Source organism: Mustela nivalis, assembly GCF_964662115.1.
Source record: "Mustela nivalis genome assembly, chromosome: 7".
Taxonomy (NCBI): Eukaryota; Metazoa; Chordata; class Mammalia; order Carnivora; family Mustelidae; genus Mustela; species Mustela nivalis.
Genome location: NC_139026.1, coordinates 108,392,899 through 108,420,011, shown reverse-complemented (window position 1 = coordinate 108,420,011; position 27,113 = coordinate 108,392,899). Strand labels below are relative to the sequence as shown.

The 27,113-nt window shown below is 35.2% G+C and overlaps 1 protein-coding gene across 23 annotated transcripts in view; it reads right to left on the bottom strand.

Annotated features, from left to right (window-relative positions):
- WNK1 (WNK lysine deficient protein kinase 1) overlaps positions 1-27,113 on the bottom strand; it is a 143,072-nt gene that overhangs the window by 51,068 nt on the left and 64,891 nt on the right. For 22 of the 23 annotated variants that reach the window (XM_082738001.1, XM_082737986.1, XM_082738003.1 and 19 more), the window contains 2 exons: positions 20,618-20,838; positions 18,194-18,351 (listed from right to left, as the gene is read on the bottom strand). In XM_082738001.1, coding sequence (XP_082594127.1) covers positions 18,194-18,351; positions 20,618-20,838 — 379 coding nt within the window. Of the gene's footprint in view, positions 1-1,923; positions 2,029-18,193; positions 18,352-20,617; positions 20,839-27,113 lie in introns of those variants that run through there. The other variant, XM_082738000.1, reaches the window with a different exon arrangement.

Below are 27,113 nucleotides of genomic sequence, written 5' to 3'. Positions count from 1 at the left end.
TAACAGCAAAACCAGCAACTGTGAAACACATCTACTAGGTCAAGTTGCTTTCCTAACCTATCCAAGACTCAAATATAGAAAATTCCATACCAATGCTATGTAACATTCTGATGGCACTGCCAACTTAAAAAATGTATTTCAGGTACCAAGGGAGCCAATAAAACTGAGATACACCTTACCAGCAGATAGTATTAAAAGATTAATGCAGCTTACTGTTACCCACTTAGATAATGAAAAAGGTAGAAGAAATTTCAGCTACTAGTCAGCTACCATCCAGAAGCCAGGATTATCAAAATATCTGGCTTCTGAATCATTCGAGAAGCAAGAATATATGAAGATTGTATACTGAAAATGACCCTCAAAATGTAAAAATGAGCACGAAACCTCATTAACCCTGAAAGTGATCTACAGAAAAGTTATCTGGGACATATAAGAGAAAGCTGCTTAAAATAAACAAGTACAGGTTTTGATACATTCATCATACTTACAGGCTTCTTATTCTTAAGAAATGAAAGAACTCAATATATTTAAAAATATTTTTGGTAACTGATGATATTTTAAATTAAAAAATGATCTAAAATTACTCTAAAACATGATTTTAAAACATGATTTTAAGCACCAAATGATGAGAAAATATTTGGTAATATAAAATTGTGTCTTAATCTTTTCCCCTTTTAGTTCATATACTTCAACAAAGATGATCAATTTGGAGCCTTTAAAATCCTCCTAATGTCCCCTCTTTCCTTTACTTCCTGATTTGACCCCACCAAGTACTATTCTAGTCCAGTTCTGACCAGTAAAGGCAAATTTTTGCTCACTTATTCTGAAATGAGATTTAAAAACACAAAACAGAAGAAAAAAGAGTACTAAGGTAGATAAGTTAGGCTAATATTTTACACATAAGAAAAATCTGGTTAGAGACATACCCTCTTACCCCATTCTTCTACAGCCAGCAACCCACTGGCTCTAGAAATATTCTTGCTTACTTTTGTAATTCATCGGATCTCTCTTTAGGCATATTATGCTATGTTATGTTTTTTTTGACACGGGAGTAGCATGTTTCTCTGCACTAAACAAAAGTACTTCTTGAGCATCTAATATATATTAATTTACTTTTGAATTTATATAAAATTATGTATTCTCTTAAAACAAAGGCCACTTCTGTGCAATTTTAGAGTATTAAAAAAAAAAGAAAAAAAACAATTGTGGCTCTGTCTAAAGTCACATTAAGAGCTGATATAATTGTTTACAAAATGTTGATCTGAACTAAGAAAAATAAAGAAGACATACATGCATCTTATACACTTAGTTTTTCTTTTAATTCTTATACTTATGGTTTGCCAACTAATCTGCAGGAAAAATAAAAGTGAGTCATAATATAATATTTTCTGTTTCAATATTCTAACTCCTAAGACAGACAGCACTTTTTTTTTTTAAATAAAGATTTTATTTATTTATTTATTTAATACACAGAGAGAGAGAGAGAGAGAGATATAGGCAGAGAGGCAGAGGCAGAGACACAGTGAAAGGGAAAACAAGCAGAGGAAGTGGGAGAGGGAGAAGCAGGCTTCCCGCTGAGCAGGGAACCTGATGCAGGCCTCAATCCCAGACTCCAGGATCAGGACTGAAGTCCAAGGCAGAAGTTTAATGACTGAGCCACTCAGGTGCCCCTGCACCTGCTTCTTAAAAGTTCAGGTTTCAAATGTGTCAGAGTAACATTTGTATTATCACAAAAGTAAAAATTTTCCCAACCATTTAGAATTGAGAAAAGCCTCCTTCCTCCTCATACAAAATGTAGTGAAAGTTAACCACAAAAATTCAAGTATTTTAAAAAACATTCTAAAGTAAACAGTTTAATATTGCTACATATATTACCAAATGGCTATAATATACCTTTTGTACACATTAAAAATTCTTACCCACCTCATTTATACAATCCTTTTGAGGGCAGCAGCAGCAATGAGAATTTACGATGACAAACACTGAGCAAAAGTCTTTCTTTGTAAAATCCATCACAAAAGGCAAAATAGACTTGTATATAGTTAGAGAAAAAGGGGGGGAACGGATAAGATGGAAATTAACAGTAAATTAGCCTACAGCATAAGCAAGGCAGACATCAAAATCAGACTGAAGCATAGTTTCTAGTTTAACACTAGCCATGCTTCTCCAACTCTCAGACATGAGTTTAACTATGCTCAGCCAATAGTTCTAGATTGGCCCTTTAAACAAACCTACATGCTGAATAGCAGGGAAACTGTTCTGCTCCTGCTCCTGCTTTTCCTCCAAAAGCAATGGATCCCAGGACAAGCAAAAAGAGATTTTTACTTGGTCAAAGCTCCACCCATTATGTTCACAGGTTCTGCCTCCTTGACATCAAAACCCACACTAGGAATCTATTTATCGAAACACTCCCTCACCCCTAATCATGTTCAAACTATGCTTTTAAAGGAAAATGGCTCAACAACCAAAATGTAAACTCTGAATATGTAGCCAAAAGAACATTGTTTAAGGAAATCACAATACCAGAGCTGGGTTCTCAGGTCTACTTCTCATATACCAAGTCTGTGTGTGCAACCTGGTTTATCCCTTAAACTCAGATGAAAACTGTGGGTAACAGTTTACCTAAATTACCTAATTTAAATGTTTACCTACTTGAAAAAGAGGTGATATTAAAACCTTACTACTCTCTCATGGTACATTAAAAAAAAAAAAAAAAAACCAGCTGTGAATTAGTAAATAAAATTGGTAAGAATTTACTCTTCTCCCTTCCCTTCTATTGAAAGCCTCACTGTGCATTTATAACAAAAGATATTTGCATTTACCAGGAAGATCTCATGAACCCAAATAACTACTACTTTAGTGATTAAAAAAAGGTTTTTCTTCAAGGCATTAACAAAGAGGACAGAAAAAGCACCTTTAAGTGCACTGTCAGTACGGGTAACAGAATAAAGTCTATCCCTCGTAATGTGGTAAGCTGGAATCCCCATCAAGACAGTGGGTATTAAGGCTTTAATTATTCAATAACAGTAACATAAGATAAGGGCTTAGAAGCTATTTGGTAGGAAGACTTCTACTCTAAAGACTAGAAATAACTATTTTTTTTCTAATGACTACTAATTCTAACAAGCCACCTCAAAGTAGTTGCCATTGATCTCTGGTTCAACATAATTCATCATTACTAAGTAGGTAGTCTAAAACGACAGGTATTGGTAAGAAATACAATAAATGTGGTCCAACATTACTTTTAACTTAAATGTTTGAGTAAGCCTGCTTAGGACCTAGCTAAATGAAAATGAAAGAACTAGAAAACAGGTGATTTGTTGCTTGGCTTTTAAAACTGCTGGGCAAAACATAAAACCACGATGAGATCACTTTTTTTGGATGAAGGCATAATACAGGCACAAATATCTAGATTTATAAAGACCAGTCTTTTCTATATTCAAAATAAGAATTTTCAACATATACAATAAAAATACCATCCGCATACAGACAACAGTTAACACATCTCAGCTCTAAGTCCTCTTTTATTTATTTATTTTTAAAAAATATTTTATTTATTTATTTGACAGACAGAGATCACAAGGAGGCAGAGAGAGAGGAGGAAGCAGGCTCCTTGCTGAGCAGAGAGCCCCATGCATGGCTCGATCCCAGGACCCTGGGATCATGACCTGAGCCGAAAGCAGAGGCTTTAACCCACTGAGCCACCCAGGCGCCCCTCTAATTCCTCTTTAAGTCAGTGTTTTTCTCTACATTTCCTCATTTCTTTCAATGGTACCATCCCTATTTTCATGATTCAGAATAGAAAAATCATTTTTAGATGCTTCTTCTCCCAAAATATTTAAGTACTATTTTTCTCTATGAGCTCCTTAAACAAAAAGCAACTGGTAAAGACTTCTGCTACTAGCATTCCTAACTGTCCCTCCAATAGTCAAAGATCTCTGGCCAGGTAAAATTAGATTTTTACTCATTTCTTTGTTACCTCTCAAAGTCATTGCTTCTTTTAACAATTGTGACCACCAAAGTCCAGTCACCTCTTTAAACTTAACCAATTTAAGATGGGCTTCACTCTTTCCATTCTCTCCATCTCCTATTTGTATTTTATTTTGTGGCCAGCTCAGTCACTGGCTTCATTTAATCAACTAACATTTAGCTATTTCCAGTCACCTGACATCATTTAACTTACACCACACTACTCAAAACTGGTTAAAAGTTCTCCATATCTAAAGATGGCCATGGGATCACAGACCTAGGAAGACTAAGAGTGAGAGCTCCTACTTGTTCAAATGAGACAATTTTCGGCCCAGAGAGATTAATGCCATGTTAAAGCTAGAATTAACTAATTAATTCAACTGGCATCTGTGGAGTAACACATCTACCCTACTCTAGTCATTATTAGATACCTGCCAGATACACTGTATTATCTTCAGAACCTAGAATAAAACAGTCTGTTTCTGTGGGTAAGGGCCTCATCAACGGTAAAGTGAAACTAGAGACCATGCCTAGCTCAATGTTACTTCAGTTCACGTAACAGTCCTCCTTTATTTCCTTAATCTGGTGTGAAAAACCCTCACAATCCAACTTCCCACCTTCTCTACTCTATTTGACTGGACTTATAGTCAGTTACTTTTTCACCAAGTACTTAGTGCACATTTTCACTGACAAGAATACTCTTCCTACTCCTCCCTTTTTTAGCCAACTGAGTTCTACACTTCTTTTAAGGTATACCACAAATCATATATAATGAGAAGGCAGCAACTACAAAGCATCTATATATGAATCTTTTGGCATGTTAGTTATTTATAAAATACCAGGAAACCCATTATTGCTATAATGTACTTAAATATAGAAACCATCTCTCTCTATATAGACTATATATCTATTTTATTCTATAGTCTAATGCCTTATGAATTATAGACCAACATTCAGTGAGTATAAAAAACCCCAGCTTTTTGAGAAATTCTGAAATAAGAATTTTACAACTGTTCCTTAGTACCTAAAACATTAACAATGATGATCAGAACTGTTTGGTTTAAGATTAACAGATGGATTAAGAACCTTTAAAATTAATCAAATCACAGAAAAATGGGGCGCCTGGGTGGCTCAGTGGGTTAAGCCTCTGCCTTCGGCTCAGTTCATGATCTCAGGGTCCTGGGATCGAGGGCCACATCGGGCTCTCTGCTCAGCGGGGAGTCCACTTCTCCCTCTCTCTGCCTGCCTTTCTGCCTACTTGTGATCTCTCTCTCTATTTCAAATAAATAAAAAAGATCTTAAAAAAAAATCACAGAAAAATGGAATGCCTCTGAAAATCATGCAAAATGCTCCTTAGAGCCCATGATGCACAAAGTTTTTTTTTTACATGTATAATTTAAATTTATTGGATGATAACAGGAATAAAATTTATAAAGGAACCATTTTTCAGCTAATCCCAGTGGATTTAGAACTCTGGGATCGCATAAAAAATTCCAGCTGCTAAAGAAAAAAATACAAAGTTTCCCTCAATTTTTCAAACACGATCTAATCAGGAATCAGCCTCACTTGTTTCTATTAAAAAAAAAAAAAAATGGAGTGAACTGTAATCTGTTATATAAAAAACTAAAAGGAATTTCACCCTAACTGCTTTAATTCTGTTTTTCCCAGACAGAATGTTCAAACCTTGCAATCCAATGGCTAATAGAATCAGTGACAAAGTCAAATTACACAAACAAAGTAATTAAAAATCCCCATTATTTCTAACTTGGTTGTTATGAGGCTGGATTCGGCCAGATTCTTATTGGTATGAACCATTAGTTTACAGGAATTTGAGCACACCTTATGATCCCATTGGAAAACAAACCTCTTCAAACTCTATACCAAATCTAGCTAGTTCAATCAAAGGAAATTAGTTTACCTCATGATTCCCCAAGGCTCATTACTCTCTGGATACATGAAAGCTTGTGTGTGGCTCCAACCTAAAGTGTACTATCCTTCATATAAAAAATTGATGCCATTGCTTACTGTAGTTTCTATTCTTTTAATAGCAGACAAAAATTGTGCTAAGGACATTACTACTCTTACTCGGATTTTCTCATTACCAATGGCAGATTTTCAAGATAACTGAAGTTTTTCTCCTTTAAACAGGGATCATGAGCCCTCTCTATTGGGCTCAAACCTGTAATAACAGCCTTATGCTGCCTGTGTACCCTAATTTTTTTATGCTCAGATTTTTTTCCCATTGAGGTCTAAAAAAAATTTTAAAAAGCAAAAACAGGCCAAGAAAAAATATTAAGGTTTGCATTAATGTCATGCTAGATATGCTTGATTTCTGACACTACCATCAGCACACTACTGCTATTATTATTACTACTATTTCTCCTTCATGTCCTTGGGACAAAACCCTTAACTTCTGATTCTATTATCTGTGAAATGAAGATATTATCTACTTACCAGGAAAAAAATAAGATAGTATATGTAAAGCACTTTCCAAGGTTACTGGCAAGAAGCAAGATTAAAAATAAACATTAGCTCATTCATTCTGTTCTAAAACTTGACTTATTTTAAGTTCATTAAACACATTTTAATAACTGCAAATTACTAAATGTCACTGGATAAAGAATGGACCAAGAGACAACTTAATACACTACTAAGCATGTCATAATGATGTTAATGCTAACAACAGCAATACCTACTAAGTACGGATTGATTAACTGTATGTGAGGCACGTGTCTATGTTCTACATACATTTCTCATTTAATCTTCATAAACCCCTTAGGTTCAGAGAAGTTAAATAACTTACTCAAGGTATCACAACTAGGAAATGACATGGCTGGGATTTAAACTTAAGGAGACACAACTCCAGAGACCTCCATAGGCAATGTAAAATTGGCTTTCACTCTCTACAATTCTGTATACATTTCAAAAAATCTGAGCTCTATGACCGGTCAGTCTCTAAACACTAGGAATAGAGCAAAGAACAAGACAAATAAAACCCCCAACCCACAGAATATGTATTCTAATTGGGGTTTTAGATGAATGCTGTAAGGCTGTGATAAAAGCCATAAAGAAGGGGTGCCTGGGTGGCTCAGTGGGTTAAGCCTCTGCCTTCAGCTCAGGTCATGATCTCGGGGTCCTGAGATTGAGTCCCGCATCGGGCTATGCTCCGCAGGAAGCCTGCTTCCTCCTCTCTCTCTCTCTGCCTGCCTCTCTGCCTACTTGTGATCTCTGTCAGATAAATAAATAAATTCTTTAAAAAAAAAAAAGCCATAAGGAAAATAATAAAAGGAACAGAAATAAAGTGTGTATGCACTGAAAAATATTTTAGAGAGGTAGGCAAGGAAAGCCTCTCTGAGAAAGTAACATTTCAGGTACAGACCTGAAAAAACTGCATGTACAGACAATGACATGAAACAATTTATTATCAGTGCACTATAGAACATAATTGTTAAGCCACAGTGTACATTTACCCCCTCCAAATCAGCACTTACACAGACAGGTTTAAATAACTTTAGATCACAGATTGACACTGTAATTGACCTGGATTCAGTATAGTATTTTGATATGAGCAAAGCATATAGATTCATACAGTATTTTGATATGGGCACAGGATCTGGGATCAGATAACAGAAATAACAGAATGCTCTCTCATCTTCTAGATATGTAATCTTGGGCTAGCCTTCTTGGGCTTCAGACCTTTATTTATAAAACGTTGATAAGAGTAGCAATTACTCACTTCCCACTCCAGGTTGTTGGAAGAGTTGCAAAGTGTTTTATGCAAGGTCTGGTACAAAAGGATGTTTATTTATTAATATTTACATTGCTATCACACATATTTGTATGACAGTGCACCACTGCAGGATCCGACATGTAGTAGTGGACTGATCTACAGAGGAAAAAAGAAACCTGTTCTTGAAGGGCTCAGTTCTAATGAGGGGACAACAGTTAGTATCAAATAATAATTATTATTTTAATAAAACAGAGGTAGAATATGATGGGAACATAGAAGAATGATATTGGCATGACTTTCTTCCAAGAATGCTAAAATATTTCTGATAAAAAGTGCCAGGGCGCTGAAGCTACTGGTAATTACTTCATATAAAATTTGTCTCACCACCTCTGTGACAGGGGGGCCAATAAAGTTCTCAACTTACTTTTCCAGGAATACTGTCTTTGACCCTCTAAAGGAGATCAAATACGCTACTTCCTTATGCCTATAAAATCCATCTGCTTTAGTGTAATTACTACTTCAATGTTTACTGATTACTAATAGGGTATACATAGTAGATCTGGGATGGAAACCAGAAATATGGAGCGATAAGGGCACTGTATGGTAGTAGTGGTAAGGGAATGACAGGGTGGGGGGAATTTGCATTAGGGAGGCCTATGATCTCTCAATAGATAACCAAGCACGCTTCCTTTATAAATGTGTAATAGTTAGGCAGGGATGCTAACATTTACTTAAAAAAAAAAAAAAAATTAGTTAAATTTATATCCAGGGCAGACTCAAGATGGATTTCATCACAACAGTCATCACTAACTGTTTACATAATTACATAAATCATTGTATAAGCTAGGGATTTACTTCAATCCTCCATGTTTATCTTAGCACCCAAAACATGAGAAAACCTTTAGAAAACTAAAAAAGGACACAGCCATTTTTAATTCTTGGCTGGAAGCCAGAATTAATTGGAAGCCAGAAGATGGGGATGGAGGTTGGTGAAATCAAGACATTTCCCAGATAAGAAATATAATGACTGATAGGACAGGATAAGGGACTATAGATAATACAGAGCTAAATTTTCAGAGCTGAGAGGAAAATAAAGAGCGAGCATGGGTGCGTTCTAGAGTGGGGGATGGGGACAGGAAGAGGGAAAGAGAGAATCTTCAGTGGGCTCCATGCTAGAGTTCAATCCAATGGACCTTGAAATCATGACTTGAGCCAAAATCAAGAGTCACAGCCAAAATCAAGAGTCACACGCTTAACTGAGTCATGCAGAAGTCCCTAGAAACTAAGGAGTCTAAAAGTTCCAACTGATTTAAAGAACTCCTCAAGCTTTTTATTCCATCTTTCCTACAGCTTGACTTATTTTTTTGCTTTTAAAAAAGCAATTCCTTAAAAAAAAAAAAAAAGCAATTCCTAAATAAGTCAGAAAAAAATGCAATTAAATAGGGTAAAATTTCTAAATCAGTCTGGTTACTTATAATGCTAGTAAAAAGGTCTCAAGAATGACAGAATAATAATTTTCAGTTAACGTTTTGGTATTATATTATTTAGTCTATGGTACACATAATTAGAAAGGATCTGAGCTGATCAGTTTCCACTCACACTTCTCAAACTTCAGTGTACACATGAATCATCTTTGGATATCGTAAAATGCCAGGTTTTGATCTGATTTGTCTGGGAGGGGGTTGAAATTTTACATTTTCAACAAGTGCCCTAGGATACCAAATCTGCTCGTCTGGGAACTACACTTTGCATAGCAAAGATCTAATCAGAGACTCTCAGTGTATAGTATTCAAAACTCTATCAGAGATCTATGAGGTATCTCTTTTCCAATGACATATCTGCATTAGGCCAGATTTTCTTTATACATTTCAACCAAATAAAAAATATTGTAATTGATTTCATACAGAAACAGATACAAGAACCCAACTGTCTTCTTTCTGACCAGACATTAAAGACAGTTGCAAAAATGTAAAAATGCTATTCTTTTCACTAAATCTTTAAAATTAGTTTTGGAAAAAATCATATTTTGCAAAAATGCTATTGATGTCAATATATATTGAGCTTTTTATATCATTAATCAATACATTATAAAATTTGGTGTTAATTTCTAATATGGTAAAATAGATATAACACAAATGAAAGCTCTTTGGGGTCTTCAGTAATTTTTATGAGTATAAAAGGGTCCTGATAAAAAAAAGTCTGACAGCCACTGAACTAAATCATTCAAGTCTGGTAGCTGCTATCTTAATCTCCTCAAAAGTTTTTTTTTTTTTTCCAAGATTTTATTTATTTATTTGTCAGAGAGAGAGGGAGAGCAAGCGAGCACAGGCAGACAGAATGGCAGGCAGAGGCAGAGGGAGAAGCAGGCTCCCCGCCGAGCAAGGAGCCCGATGTGGGACTCGATCCCAGGACACTGGGACCATGACCTGAGCCGAAGGCAGCCGCTTAACCAACTGAGCCATCCAGGCGTCCCTCCTCAAAAGATTTTAATGGATAGAATCTCAAACCTCTGCAGGCCTTTGTAATGTTGTATAATCTTTTCAAGTTCTTTATCATGAATTATGATTTTTCTTCCTTTTTATTTAGTCTCCTCTAGGTTAAAGAAAACAATTGCTGAGCTCCTTCCTCTTTTAATTAGCATGTTAAGTCCCTTCACTCAAGAAATCTAAAGGAACAGGTATCCTTGCTTTTTGAAAGTTTGTATTATGCCACTTTGCTTTTATGAAAGACCTACATTAGTACCTGTTTTCACTAACCGAAAGAAAACCAAAGAGAACTTTTGCTTTTATGAAAAAGGGCAAAAAGTGAAAACAGAATTCAGGGCTTATTTTGCAGTGAGCCAGTAAAGACACAGTACATACCCCGAGCAGCAAGAATGGCAATGCCAAGCTCCGTCCCCTGGGAGCTACATTCAGCATCAAGATACTATAGCTCTGAATTGTGCCTATGAACACCTGTGCTTTATCTTGACTTATTTTATGTGTTTTTTAGCAAGATATGTCCTAAGGTATTAGAAAAAAGCCTAAGAGTGGTTATTTTCAGGGTTTGAGAGTACTCAAAATATTTTAATATAAATTCTTTCACTTTATGCCTTTGCAACTAATAAAAGATTGCACAGGAATGCTCTGCTTATGGATAGTGAAGGAAACCTATAGCTCTTAAAAGTGAAAATGATGGGTCTCAATCAGAAAGGTCTCATGAATCAGGAACTGCCTGAAACATTTGAGTTTTTTTTTTTTTTTTTTTTAAGATTTCATCATTTATTTGAGAGAGAGACAGAGTGTAAGAGAGCACAAACTGTGGAGCGGGAAAAGCAGGCTGCTCATCGAACAGGGTAACTGATGTGGGGCTCAATCCCAGGATCCTGGGATAGTGATGTAAGCCAAAGGCAGCCACCCAACCGGCTGGAAACATTTGAGGTATTAATAAGTGAAATTATGATCTGGTTTTCCCTATGAAATCTCAGAAAAGAAAGTGCAAGTGATCACAGTGTTAAAAATAATGGTGAAATACTTCAACAAAATACAGACCTAGCCTCGTAACGGAAAGAGTTACTTATAAAATAGTTGTTTAGAAATTACAACTATGAGGGGTGCCTGGATGGCACAGTTGGTTAGCATCCAACTCTTGGTTTTAGCTCAGGCTGTGATCTGATGGTCCTGGGATGAGCCCTCCGTTCAGCTCCACACTCAGCACAGAGTCTGCCTGAAAGTCTATCTCCTTCTGCCCCTCCTGTTCATGCTCTCTAAAATAAATAAATAAATATTTTTAAAAATTTACAAATAAGAGATTTGAGAATCAATGGAAAAGTATGTGTATAGATGGCTTTCTTGAATATACTTCATATCCTGGAATTTTGATTTTTTCTAATTATTAAAGTCATTGTTTCCAGCTCTACTTGTATCAAATAGTTTTACTCATCCTATAATATGTATTGCTTTTATATGTGTATCAGCTTCTACTTGTTATGATTCAATTTCATTTTAGGATAATTTTGTTAATACTTCAAAGGTGGCCTTATGTTTCATTCGTCTTTTGCAAGGTAAATTCAAACTTCCAAACTTACACAATGTCTGACTGCCTATATTTGGGATTCCTTAAGTTAACAATCATTTATTCTCAAAATATTACTAAGTGCCTACAATGTTCCATATGCTATGCTATCAACAGAATACGTATAAACAAAGACTTGATAAATCAGACTCTGGGACATTATTTATGTCTTTTAAGACATTATACATTTCATCCTTTCGGTTCCTAGTCCCTCTCCAGAAGGGACGGTAGCTATAGGTTCAAACGGTTTAACAAAGAGAAAAGGAGGAAGAAATAAAATTTGTTGAACATAACAAATGTGGTATAGTTATACAATGGAATATTATTCAGTCATAAGAAAAGATGAAATGCTGATGAAAAGAATGAAATACATGCTACAACATGGGTAAACCCTGAAAACACTAAGCTAATGTTTTCAAAGCATAATACAAAAGACCTAACAGAAAATGTGTAACACAAAAGGTCATATATCATATGATTCCATTTGTAAGAAATGTCTACAACAGGCAAATCAAATCCAGAGACATAAAGCAGATTAGCGGTTGACAGGGCCTCAGTGGTAGGGGGAATGGAGAGTGACTGCCAAGAGGTACAGAATTTCTTTTTGGGGGTGATAGGTTCAATATGAATATATTAAAAAACTGAATTGTACATCTTAAACTATTTCAGTGATAAATTTATGGTATGTGAATTTTTTCCTTTTTTTTCTTTTTTTAAAGATTTTATTTATTTATTTGACAGAGATGACAAGTAGTCAGAGAGGCAGGCAGAAGTGGGGGGGAAGCAGGCTCCACTCTGAGCAGAGAGCCCGATGCTCTCTGGGACCCTGGGATCCCAGGACCCTGGGATCACGACCTGAGCTGAAGGTGGAGGCTTTAACCCACTGAGCCACCCAGGCACCCTGGTATGTGAATTTTTTCTTAAAACATGAAAAACTGAAAACAGGCTACATACTATACTATGAATATGGAACTATACTATACTAAGAATATGGAAAAGTGGTATTGGTCTTTTTCAGTTCTATTACATTAACATGAAAAACTCTCATTTAAGAAGGGGATTTTGAGCTTGGATCTGCATCTGAAAAAAAAGATACATTTGTGAGGGGTGTCTGGGTGGCTTAGTCATGATCCCTTGAGACATTTTCAATATCAACCTTGATTTAGAGAAATAATAAGTAAGTTAATTTGCAAGATTAATCAGAGAGACTTGTCACTAAATAAGAGACAGCCCAGTCAATACCCATTTCGAGTCTCTAACAACAGGTTACAAAACAGCAGAGCCATTTTCTGCTGGTACATAACAAAATTTACCCCCTTTTCAAAAGAGAAATATTGTAAGATCAACAAAGGAGGCTGGTATGTTAAGAGTGCTTAAATACATGGTTATCTAATGTGTATTTCATCTACCCAGTCTGTTTGATATAAGAAAAAAACATTCAGGGACACCTGGGTGGCTCAGCTGGGTAAGCATCTGCCTTCAGCTCAGGTCATGATCCCAGGGTCCTGGGATTGAACCCCACGCCGTCGGGCTCCATGCTTAGTGGGAAGCGTGCTTCTCCCTTCCCCACGCCTCCTGCTTGTGTTCCCTCTCTCGCTTTGTCTCTCTCTCAAATAAATAAATAAAATCTTCTAAAAAAAAATTTGTTGGATGAACGCATAAACTATTATGGGTTGAATTCTTGCCCTCCCAAAAGATACGTTAAAATTCCAACCCTCAGTATCTCAGAATCTGACCTTATTTGAAAACAGATCATTGTGATTACAGGTACAACCCCAGAGTGGGGTGGGCCCTTAATACACTCTGACTGGTGTCCTTCTAAGAAGAGAAGACACAGACAGAAGAGGAAGGACCACCATGTGAGACAGACACTGAAGTGCTGCAGATGCAAGCCAAGAAATGCTAAGGATTGCTAGCTAACCATCAGAAGGTAAGAGGCAACAAAAAAAGTACTTCCCTCCACGTGTCAGAGAGCATGACCTTGCTATAACCTTGATTTTGGACCTCTGGCCTCAGAATTGTGAGACAATAAATTTCTGCCGGTTTAAACCATCCAGTTTGTGGCCCTTTGTTATAACAACTCCCTATGCTCAAATACTTGGTGAACCAATTTATACTTCAGGTGTATACAGTTTCCTGTGTCTCCCAAATCTCAACTCTTCCTTGAAAGTTAGCTAAAAAAAATTAATATGTGTGGATGTGGTAATGTAATATGATAAAACAGATGACTAAATTCACATATTTGAATTCAAAAAAGGATCTGACAGGACCCTATCAAAACAAGTGGGTCAAAAATTTAAAAGATTAACTAAAAAAAAGTAGGTGGTTCAAATTTGTTTTAGTGTAGTATTTTGTCAACTAGTCTGTCATTTCTAGCAAAATCGGGAGCGTTAATGAAAGGAAATAAAATCCCAGGCAATTTTTTTAAAAAGGGCAAATTACCCTTAGGAAATGTAACAAATATATATACATACATACATACATACATACATGTAATTCACTTATAAAATTACTTATTATTCCTATAGTTAATTTTTTAAAAAAAGATTTCATTTATTTATTTGACAGAGAGACAGATCATAAGTAGGTGGGGGGTAGGGTGGGGTGGGAAGCAGGCTCCCCGCTGAGCAGAGAGCCTGATGTGGGGTTTGATCCCAGGACCCTGAGATCATGACCTGAGCTGAAGGCAGAGGCTTAACCCACTGAGCCACCCAGGCCCCCCGATAGTTAATTTTTAAAACTAAACTCTTATTGGTTATTTCACTGAAAAAGTTGAGAACTATGTGTTTATCTTCTCTTATACAGATTGTGTAATTATCGTGGGGGGGGGGATATGACATATCAAGATATAGGTCTCTTTTTTCACATTAGAAAATTCCCAGAAACCAACCACTACCCAGTCTTTTGTTTTTTCAACTTTATCCCTAAATTCTGTTCATTAAACTAAGAGTCAGCCTTTTTTAAAAAAATTCTTTCTCACAAGTAAAGCATATACCCATACTTGCCAACCCTTATGTTTTTTTTAAGAACTATATTTGCAGATTCAATTATCTTGTATATAGAAAATCCTAAGGAATCTACTAAAAAACTATTATAAATTCAAGTAAGTTTGTCAGTTTCAAAACCAGCATGCAAAAATTAATAGTATTTGTAATGTACAATCAAAAATTGAAATAAAAAACTCAATTCCATTTATAATAGAATCCCCCCCAAAATACATTATTCAGGAATAAACGTAATAAAAAAAGTAGAAGACTTATACTCTGAAAACTACAAAACACCACAGAAAGAAATTACAAAAGATCTAAGTAAATGGAAAAACATCCCATGTTCATGAACTAGAAGACTCGGGATGGTTGTCATGTGTCCAAATTCATCTACAGATTCAATGCCATATGTACCAGGATCCCAGCTGAACTACAAAAATTGACAAGCTGACTCTAAAATTTATATAGAGTTGCAAAGGACCAAGAAGAGCCAAAACCTGAAGAATAAATAGAAGACCTCACACTTAACGAATTCAAAACTTACTACAAAGCAAGACATACAGAACCATAGAACAGAATTGAGGGTCCAGGAGTAACTTCATGTGCCTATGGTCAACTGCTTCTCAGCAAGGGTGAAATCATTCAATGGAGAAATAATAGTCTTTTCAACAAAGGGTAGTGGGACAGTTGGATAGTTGTCATAAGCAAAAGAATCAAGTTAAAACCCTTACCTCACACCACATACAAAAATTATCTCAAAATGAAACAGAGATCTAATTATAAGAACTAAAACTATAAAACTCCTAGAAGAAAACACATGGGGTAAACGTTCATGACTTGAGGTTTGGAAATGGATTCTTAGATATGACACCAAAAGCATGAGAACAATAAAACATACCATACATTAAACTCGGCCTCATCAAAATGAGAAACTTTTGTGTCCTAAAGGGCACTAGTAATATAATGACACTATTAAGAAATTACAACTGGGGTGTCTGGGGTGGCTTAATCAGTTAAGTGTCTGACTCTTTATTTCGGCTCAGGTCATGATCTCAGGGTCAAGAGAATGAGCCCTGCGTCGGGCTCTGCACTCAGTATGGAGTGTATTTGAGATTCTTTGATTCTTTCTGCCCTTCCCCCTGGCTCTCTCTCTCAAATAAATAAATAAATCTTTAAAAAAAAATTATTCAACTGACAGAATGGGAGTAAATAATTGGAAATCATCTATCTCATAAAGGATTTCTATCCAGAATATATGAAGAACTCATACAGCTCAGTAATAAAAAGAAAAATAACCCAATTAAAAACCAAGTAAAGGATCTGAATAGTCATTTTTCCAAAGGAGAAAAGACATACAGTTAATAAGCTTTTATCAGCATCCTGTAATTAGAAATATTTGCTTACACATTTATCTTCTATATTGGAGCTAGTTTTCTGAAGACAGAGAATATATATGTTATTCATATTTAATTATTTGATGTCAGGCTCTGAACTTGGTATGTAGCATGTATTTGCATGTGAGACTTATTTTTATATTTGGGATAGTGCTAAAGGTAAAGAAAGAATTAAACAGAAATACTTTGTAGAGATAAGGCTACAAATCTTAAAGAAGAATATAAAGCAGTAAAAATAAACAGCAAGCAACTACATATAGTGCTTATTGTATACTAAGCACCATTTTAAATGCTTTATATTAATTCAATTTTTGAACTCCTAAGTAAAATCATCAATTACAAATAAAATGTTATGATTGAGATCAGTTGAGAAGCCTGGAAAAGGTGAAAATCCTTATGTAGTGAAACCCATCAGATAAAATTTTGTCGGGGAAGTCTGTTAAATCCAGTATAAAAACTGACTGGATAGCAAAAAAGCATGCATACAAGGTAAATAGCATGTACAAATGGAGAGGAAAAAAGGAAAGGATGTGGCAGATGTGCAAGATAATAAAGAGGACTGGCAGGGCGCCTGGGTGGCTCAGCGTGTTAAAGCCTCTGCCTTCGGCTCCGGCCATGATGCCAGGGATTGCTGGGATTGAGCCCCACAACGGGCTCTCTTCTAAGAGCAGAAGCCTGCTTCTCCCAGTACCCGCCTGCCTCTCTGCCTACTTGTGATCTATGTCTGTCAAATAAATAAATAAAATCTTAAAATAAAAATAAAAAATAAAAAAATAAAGAAGACTGGCTTGACTAAAAAAGGTGTTTAGACAAAGATGAAGAAGAGCGAAGATTATAGTAAGAATTTGTATACCCTTTCATAAGCAACCTGGTATCATAAAAGCTTCTTATACCAAAAAGAAATAGCAAGGAAATTCAACTAGTTCAAGTGGAGTAGAAAAACAAGTTCATAATGTTAACTACTTCAGGATGGCAGTGTAAGGTGTGAATTAAGTAAGATGTGAAATCAGAGTTCTGACAGGGGGAATGAAGAAGGACTATATCTAAGAGTTATTCTGAACCAAGAACCTGATAAATAGGATCTGGTGAATAGAAAAACAAGGAATCGAATATACTTCTTGAGGTTTCAAGATTTCTAAATAAAATGCGGGGAGGATTTATTTATTTATTTTCTAGATAAAACACAGGGGTATTCATTCTAGTGACTGTCCCATCCTACTCCCCAAAGAAAAAAGGGATAATGTAAATTATTAGGCACTGGGGGAAAACTGGGGAATACTGAACTTTGGGATATAGATATAGAACTCAGATATCTAAGAAGCAAAGCAGATGAACTTTCTAAGGGCAAAGTACAATAGTGATTAGGATACTCATCAGAATTATCTGAAGGCTAAACAAACTACACTTACTACATTTCTCTTGCCCTCGCCCAGCCTGAGAAAAAGAAAGTAGGGGGCAACAGCTGTAGATTAAGAGACATACAATAAAGTACCTTCTGTGGACCCTGATAGGTCCTATTTTGAACACTGACTGTAAACAGACATCTCTGAAACAATGGGAGAAATATCCTAATAGGTGAGGGTATTCAGATGATCCAGAAATTACTGTTATGCCTTAAACCCTTGTGGTTACTTATAAATGATTTAATAAATTCATAAATCAATTTTAAACCACTTAGGGAAAGGTCTGTGAACAAAGCAACCTGAGTAAGAGCATTATTTTTAATTCAGATAATATGTTTTATGGTCGGAAGGAATGAGAACTTAGAAGAATCAATTAGGGCTTGAACAGTAGTAGTAAGAGTATTTTTAAACATAATATATCTCAAAATAAAGCTTTAAATGTATGCAAGGAGAATCCAGAATATACTGGTACTTCTTTGATCTTTATTTTTGCTCTCACTAAATCAGAAGCAATAAAATCTCTCAACTCCTTCTTCCCCCAGCGACTGAGTATGCGTTCTACTATTGCTCCCTTTTGCATGGTTCAATGATATCCAGCTTGGCATTCCTTTTTTTTGGTGTGACTTAAGCTCACTAATCAATCAGGGTAAGACTTACACTGGTCACTCGACGGTAGATCTGAGCAGCATTTTGGCATTCTGAGTACGGATATTCAGATGTGGCCATCTCAAGCATGCACATCCCAAAAGCATAAACGTCAACAGATTCATCATATTTTTCCTCATACATCTCAGGGGCCATGAACTCTGGGGTACCTTAAATTAAAAGAACAATTTAGACTCAATGTGAGCAGAGGCTACAGATGTTACTCACCTGGGGGAGAAGCAGAGGGGTTAACCTGTGAGATAGAAGCAAGTGGAAGGGAGGGAAGAGAAGAGAGAAGAGTGGTGGGGGCAGGGAAGAGGAAGAAAATCTTAGTATCTTCCACCAAGTATGTCAGAACTTCTGCTGCATGGCCTTCATAAAAGAAACCAGGACAGGGTCAAGTGTTTATTTATTTACTGTTTCAAATGGATTACTGTTATACAATGTCAAAATAGAAACTTTGATAATAGAAAAACTGATATAATTCATAATGAAAACAAATGGAAGGAAAAGTAAGAGACTAGCAAGAAATAAAGAGGATACAATGGTATCTGCCAGTAAGACAAGATAGGTTAAAAAAGATCAAAATACTTGCCTGCCCCCTGCTGTACGGTAGTTGTAAGGTTAGTATTTATAGCTAGTCTTTGGCCATTAATTCCACCTGATCAGTTTCACTTTTAAGGAGGACTTGCAGTGAAAAATCCAACATTCAATATGTTTTTTAAAAGGAAAAAAAAAAAAAAAAAGTGTAATGGTCTATAAAGGCCACTCACCAGAAGCCTTTCTTTACATACTTACCATACCACCTGCAGTACACAAATAAGTCTACTGCAGATAACAAGAAATACAGTGAAGGACATCTTACAGATCTTACAGACAAAAAACAAATACACATAAATGAAGAACTCAAATACAGACTGAGTTACAAGCAGTATGTGATCCCACAGACCAGGCTCTCCAATGGTTCCAAAGAAATTAAGTCTGGATACCTCAAACTGTAGGACATTTCCAAGAACAGGCTTACATAGCATGGTTTAAGCAAAAAAAAGAGGTGGGGGGACCTCTCTTGGGTTAGAGATTTTTTTTTTTTTAAAGATTTAATTTATTTATTTGACAGAAATCACAAGTAGGCAGAGAGAGAGAGGAGGAAGCTGACTCCCTGCTGAGGAGAGAGCCCGATGTGGGACTCGATCCCAGGACCCCGAGATCATGACCCGAGCCGAAGGCAGCGGCTTAACCCACTGAGCCACCCAGGCGCCCAGGTTAGAGATTTTTAAGGAGTCAAAGACAATCAAAGAAATGTTTCCTTTTCCTGTAAGGAAGGCAAAAAGGAAATTCAGCTTTAAATAACTCTTTCCCAATTCTTCTTGTTAATCTATTTTAAGAAAATCTAAAAATAGCATTCCAAATCCAAGTCACATAATATTCTATGGAGGACACTATTTTAGAAGAATGTACAAATTACTGGTGTTTTATGGTTTTCTCTTAATACATGAAATTCTAGCACACTTAAAAATTAATGGTTTCCTTGCTGACATCAACTTGGGCGGGGGGAGAACAGAATATCCCCAAAGATTTCAAATTTTCAAAGTGTCATATCCTCTTCAGAGAGTGAAAGCTTATCAAAATAAGCATTAAATTATTTTTCTAGCTGCAACTCTATAACATATAGTTGAAAGTCTGAAAGGATAGTCTTGTTCTTTAGATCACTGATTCTAAACAAGGGGTGATTTTGTTACCCAGGGACATTTAGTCCAGAGACATTTTTGGCTATAACAACTGTGGGGGGGCTGGAAAGGGGATGTGCTCCTGGCATCTAAATCATCTTATAATGCACTAGAAAGCCCTTACAACAAAGAACTATCCAAATGTAAAATAACACTAGGGTTGAAAAGCTCTGCTTCAGATACATCTTCTGAAGAGTAGGAGTAAGAAAAGTTAAAACCAAGTACTCAGAATAAACTCATTTTCACATTTTAAAATAAAGTCTTAATAGGTAGATACTTTTGAATACATATAACCTAACACTTTTTTAGAAAGTAAACTACATATAAATTCAATTTCTTTCATAAGAAAGTAACTCTATATTTATTATATAATAATTATTATACATTACTTATATAATTATATAAATAACTACATAATTAATACATATAAACGGAATGACCCAGTAAGATTGATAGTGACATAAGATTTTGTCAACAAAATTCCCTTTACTTCTCTTCACATAACTTTATGAAACAGTTAGTCTTCCAGATGATTCCAGAAGCATATAGGGAACTCCACATCTCGTAAGTAAAACTGATCACTTCCTGAGTTCCAGCTAGGAATTTTTGAAGGCTTATTTCACATAATGAAAATTCTAACAGGGTCAGGTATCAAAATAAAAGGAATATCAGAAAACCAGTTAGGATGCAAGGTACACCTGAAACATACCTATCACACTCTTGGCAAAAGAAGCTCGCTTCAGGGTTGCCAGACCTAGGTCTCCAATCTTGACTGAGCCTGTAGGGCCAGTGATAAAGATGTTGTCACACTTAAGATCTCGGTGAATAATAGGTGGAGTTCGAGTATGAAGAAACTGAAGTCCTTTAAGGATTTGACGGCACCAGCTTCTTAGAACTTTGATCTTCATCACCTTAAACCTTTTCAGGTACCTAGAAAAGGCAAAGTACACCAAACAGGTTATCAATGATATGAGTTTACTGCTTTGAAGAATTCCATTAAATTCTAGCATATCTGAGATGGGAATATCAAATTTACAATATTAAGATTCAGGAACCTTAAAAGTTAGTGACACTTTTAACAAGGCTAAAGAGGAAAGAATAACAAGTGGTTGGTAAATGAATTCTAATAACAAAACACAAAAAACGAATTCCTTAAAACTGGATCACTACTAAAATAGAAGTTAAGAGACAGAAAAATAAACAACAAAAATTTTTAAAAAGTAAAGGCGTAGATTTTGACTTCTGGTAAATGGTGAAGTAATTCTTACTGGACACAGATATAATTATAAACTATAGTAAAAAAATATAAAAACAACCACTTCAAGGCTCTTGAGAGCAATCAAAATTAGGCATGAATTGAAAGGGAGCTCACATGAGGGAAAAAGGAAGCACTGCTTGAGCTTCCTATTTTCTAAATCTTTTCAGTTAGGAAAGGCTCTAGCCTGAATGTACAGATCAGCTCAAGTCTAAATAGAAGCTTGTTAGCCTTATTAGCTGAGAAACAGAAAAAGTTCAAGAAGACCACAGCAGCTAGAACAGTGCTGTCCAAAAGAACTTTCTATAGTGACAGTCTGTTCAATATAGTATTCACTATAGAAAAATAAATTAAAATTTAAAATTCCATTTTTCAGCTGCATCAGCCACATTTTAAATGTTTAACAGCCACATATATCAAGTGGCTACCATTTTGGATTATACAAATTATAAAACATTTCCATCACCACAGAGAGTTCTAGTGGACAGCAGAGATCTAGAAAGTAAAGGAGGGAAATCCCAGAAGGGTGGTAGAGAAGGGGAGTCCCAAATCCTGAATAGTCATATTCTGCCCAAATCTCTTTTAAAATAATAAAAATGTTCTATACCTTAATCGGATTTTGGTTACTTGAGTGAATATGCCTTTGTCAAAACTCATAGAACGATACCATTACGACTAACTACACTTTTCATTGTATTTAAATTTTACTGTAAGGAAAAACAAAGCATATAAATATTAGAACTTTAATGAAATAAGCACTTGAGTGTTTACACGTGAAGCATACTGAGGTCTACACCTTACTTTGGAATAAATAAAATTAAGAAAGATAAGGAAATGATTAGATGGACATATGTGGTAAAGTAAATGCAGCAAAAGTTAATAATAGAACCTAGGCAGTGAATATGTACATGTTCATTGGCAGTTCTTTCAATTTTTCTGTATAACTGAAAAATTCTAGGAGAAAATTTTGGGAAAAAGTTGAGTCTGGCTTGTATCTCTTTCACATTTACAAAATGATCAAGTATATAAAACATAATAGATAATTATATATTAACCTTGTAACTTATAATTTCATTAAATTTGCTTAGAATCACTGGAATTTTCTATGTGAACAATTACATAACCTGCAAACAAGGGCAATGGTATTTCTTACATTCCCATCTTTATGCCTTTTACTAGTTTTCCCTGCGTTTATGTCTTATTTAATGGGCGGCCCTCTGAAACAACAGTGAATGTAAGTGGCTAAAACAAGTATTCTTGCTTTGTTCCTAATCTCAGGAGCAATGTTTAAGTTTGACATATATAAGTTATAGGTTGGTGGATGTTGTTTAGCAGTTGGAGAAAGTTCCTTACCATTCCTACTTTGGCTAAGAGTTTTTAGCCATAAATAGATAGATACTGAATTGTCAAATACTTTTCGACATATTTTGAAATGGTCATATGCTTTTCTCCACTATTCTGTTAATGTGATGAATAACATTGATTCATTCAATGTTAAACCAACTTCATGATCTTGGGATAAACCCTCTTTGGTATTAATGTATTGTAATTGCTGGCTCCAATCTGCTATTATTCTGTAAAGGATTTTTACATCAATATTCATGAAGGACATTGTTCTTTAAAAATTTCTTTTTCCATAATATCTTAGGTTTTGATATCAGTGATACCAGTGTTATGCTGGCTTCATAAAATGAGTTAAACAATAATTGTTCCATCTCTATATTTTGAGAAAATTCAACATACTGTATTTTCCCAATTTATTAGAATAAAATATACATAAAATTTACCATTTTAAAGTGACACTAAGTAATCGATACTGTTATGAAATCATCACCACCAACTATCTCCAGAACTCTTTTTATCTTAAAAAACTGAAACTTCATACCCATTAAACAATAACTCCCCAAAGCCACCTTCCCTTGTGTTCTGGAAACTACCACTCTACTTTCTGTTTCTATGAATCAACCACTCTAGGTACCTCACAGAAAGTGAAAGCAGTAGTGGTATCTGATTTTTTGCAACTGGCTTATTTCACATTGCATAATGTCCTCAAGGTTCACTCATATTATAGCATGTGTTAGAATTTCCTTGCCACTTAAGGATGAAAAATATTCAACTGTGTGTGTAGAGAGACAGACAGACAGGCACGTGCGTGCACGCACACACACATTTTGCTTATCCACTCTTTCCTTGATGGACACTGTGCTGCTTCTTTTAGCTAAATAGTGATAAAATAATGGTCACGAACTTTCTAAATTTGACAAAAGACATGAATCCACATATCTGAGAAGCTCAACAAACCCCAAGAAGAATACATATAAAGAGATTCAGATTCATATATTACATTCAAACTGTTGAAAACAAAAGACAAGAGAATCTTGAAAGCAAGAGAGAAGCAACTCATCATAATCAAGAGATCCTCAGGAAGACTGTCAGCCAACTTCTCAGCAGAAACCACAGAGGCCAGAAGCAGAGAAATGACATATTTAAAGTGTGGAAAGGTGTGTGTCGGGGGGAACCTGTCAACCAAGAATTTTATATCTAGCAAAAACAAATCCTTCAAAAATAAAGGCAACATTAAACAAAAGCTGAGAGACTATTATTAGTACACCTGCCCTACAGGAAATGCTAAAGCAAGTCCTTGAGGCTGAAATAAAAGGACACTGGACAGTAAACTGAAGCCATAGGAAGAAATAAAATCTCTGGTAAAGGTAACTACACAGCTAAATATAAAAACAAGTATTAATGTGTTTTTGGCTTATAACTTCTCTGTTCATTTCCTACATGGTTTAAAAGGCAAATACATAAATCAATAATTATAAATCTGTATTAATGGAGACACAACATATAAAGATGCAATTTGGATCTTTGCAAAATCTACAAAAATACAAAAGAGGTGCAAAGCTGTATAGGAGCAAGGATTTTAAAGCCACTGAAGCTAATCAGGTAACCTTTCAAACTAGATTGTTAGAAATTTATGGTGTTAATTGTAATCCCTAAGGTAACCACTAAGAAAATACTTTAAAAATATATACAAGGGAAACAAGAAGGGTATTAAAATGGTTTATTACAAAAAAAATTTTTTTTAAGAAGCAGTAATGATGAGAAGGAACAAAAAGGTGTCAAAACATTAAAAAAAATAGCAAAAGTGCTTCCTTATCACCAATTACTTTAAGTATAAATGAATTAAATTTTCTAATCAAAGAGAGGGCTAAATGGAGATAAATATGATCCAACTACATGTTGTCTACAAGAAACTCACTTTAGATTCAAAGACCCACACAGGTTGAAAATGAAAGGACACAAAAAAGATATTCCATGCAAATAGTAACCAAAAGGGAATAGGGTGGTTATATTAATATCAGACAAAATAGACTAAATCAAAAACTGATACGAGAGATAAAGAATATATATTGATAAAAGGGTCAATTTGTGAAGATTATAACAAATATAAACATAATATACATCAAAAAGAGTTCCTAAATACATGAAGCAATTACTGACAGAATCGAGAGGAGGAGTACACAGTTCTATAGCAATAGTTGGGAGACTTAATAGCCCACTTTCAAAAGTGGATAGACTGGGGCACCTGGGTGGCTCGGTCATTAAGTGTCTGCTTTTGGCTCAGATCATGATCCCAGAGTCTTGGGATCAAACAATGCATCAAGCTCCCTACTCCGAAGGAAGCCTGGTTCTCCTTCTCCCATTCCTCCTGCTTGTGTTCCTGCATTTGCTATCTCTGTCAATAAATAAAATCTTAAAAAAAAAAAAAAGTAGACAGACCATCTAGACAGAAGATCATTAAGGGAATAGAGGATTTGAATAATAAACCACCTAAACATAAGAGAAATATATGGAACATGATACCCAACAACGGATAAATACATATTCTTAAAAACACATGGAACATTCCCTCAAGAAACCTCCCAACAAAGAAAAGTCCAGGACTACATGGTTTCACTGTTGAGTTCTACCAAACATTTAAAGGGAAACCACTAATCCTTTTCAAACTCTTCCAAAAAGTAGAAAAGGAGGAAACTCATCCAAAAAGTAGAAAATGACTTCATAAGTCATTCATCTGCCCTGTCAGCAAAGACACCACAAGGAAACTACATACCAATACCTCTTAGGAATATAGATGCAAAAGTCATCAGGAAAACATTAGCTAACTGAATCCAACAACACAGTAAAAGGATTATATACTAAGTACAATTTATCCATGAAATGGAAGTATCTGTCAACATTAGAAAATTAGTCAACATAATACACCTTCGAACAAAGGTAAAAAGACAAAACCAAACAACAACCTCATGATCATCTCAACTGATAAAAAGAATTAGATAAATTCCAATACCTTTCCATGATAAAAATACTCAAACTAGGAATAGCAGAGAATATATGATAAAGAACATTATGAAAAACCCAAACCTTACATCATACTCAATAATGAAACACTGAAAGCTTCCTAAGATTAGAAATAAGACCAGGATAACTACTGTTATCCAACATTGTACTAGAAGTTCCAGCCAGAACAACTAAGAAAGAAAAAGAAATAAAAGTATACAAATTGGAAAGGCAGTAAAACTGTATTTGTAATGCCAAGATCCTATATAAAGAAAATACCAAAGAATACACACACCCTCACAACTAGAGTTAGTAAAACAATTCATCAGAGTTCCAAGAGTGCAAGATCAACATACACAAATTAGTTGTGTTCCATATACCAACAATTAACAACCTGAAAAGGAAATTAAGAAAACAATTGTTTTACAAAAGCACCCAAAAGAATAAAATATGTTGGAATAAATTTAACCAAGGAGGTGAAAGACCTATGCATTCTAAACTAGAAAACACTGTTGAAAAATTAAATAAAATGTAAAAACATCTTGTGCTCATGGATTGGAAAACTTAATATAGTTAGTTAAATGGCAATAAAAACCAAAGTGACCTATAGATTCAATGCATCTATAAATATATTTAATTCTATCTACAGATAGAGTCAAAATTCTATCAACCTTCTTGCAGAAATGGAAAACTAATTCTCAAATTCACATGGAATTGCAAGGGCCTCAAATAGCCTAAACAATACTGTTCTTAAAGATTTTATTTATTTAAGTGAGAGAGAGAGAGAGAGAAAGTGAACACATGCAGAGGGAGAGGGAGAAGCAGGCTCTCAACTGATCAGGGAGCCTGACGCAGGACTCGATCCCAAGACCCTGGGATCATGACCTGAGTTGAAGGCAAACCCTTAACTGACTGAGTCACCCAGGCACCCCTAGCCAAAACAATACTGAAAAAGAAGAACAAAATTGGAAAACTCACAATTCCTAATTTGAAAACATATTATAAACTACCGTAATCAAAACAGTGTAGTACTGGCTAGGGACAAATATACAGATTAAAAGGACAGTATCAAGAGCCCAGAAATAAACCCATACATCTATGGTTAAATGACTTTTCACAGGAGTACCAAGACCATTCAACAGGGCTAGAACAGTCTCTTCAACAAATAGTGCTGAGTAACTGGATAAACCAGTTACAGAATGAAGTTGGGTTGCACACCTCACACATACACAAAAGTTTACTCAAAATGAAACAAATGTAAATGTAAGAGACAAACCTGTACAAGTTTAAGAAGAAAGCTTAGGGGTAAATCTTGGCAATAGATTCTTAGACCTAACACCAAAAGTACAAGCAACAAGAAAAGAAAAAAGTAAATTGGACTTCATCAACATTAAAAACTTTACACATCACAGGAAGTAAAAAGACAACTTATAGAATGGGAGATAATATTTGCAAATCATATTTCTGGGAAAGGCTTACAGAATATATAAAAAACTCTTACAACTCAACAATAAACAAAAAAAAAAAATTAAATATGGGCAAAGGGCTTGAATAGAGATTTGTCCGAAGACATGATGGTATAGACATTTCTCCAAAGACAGATAAA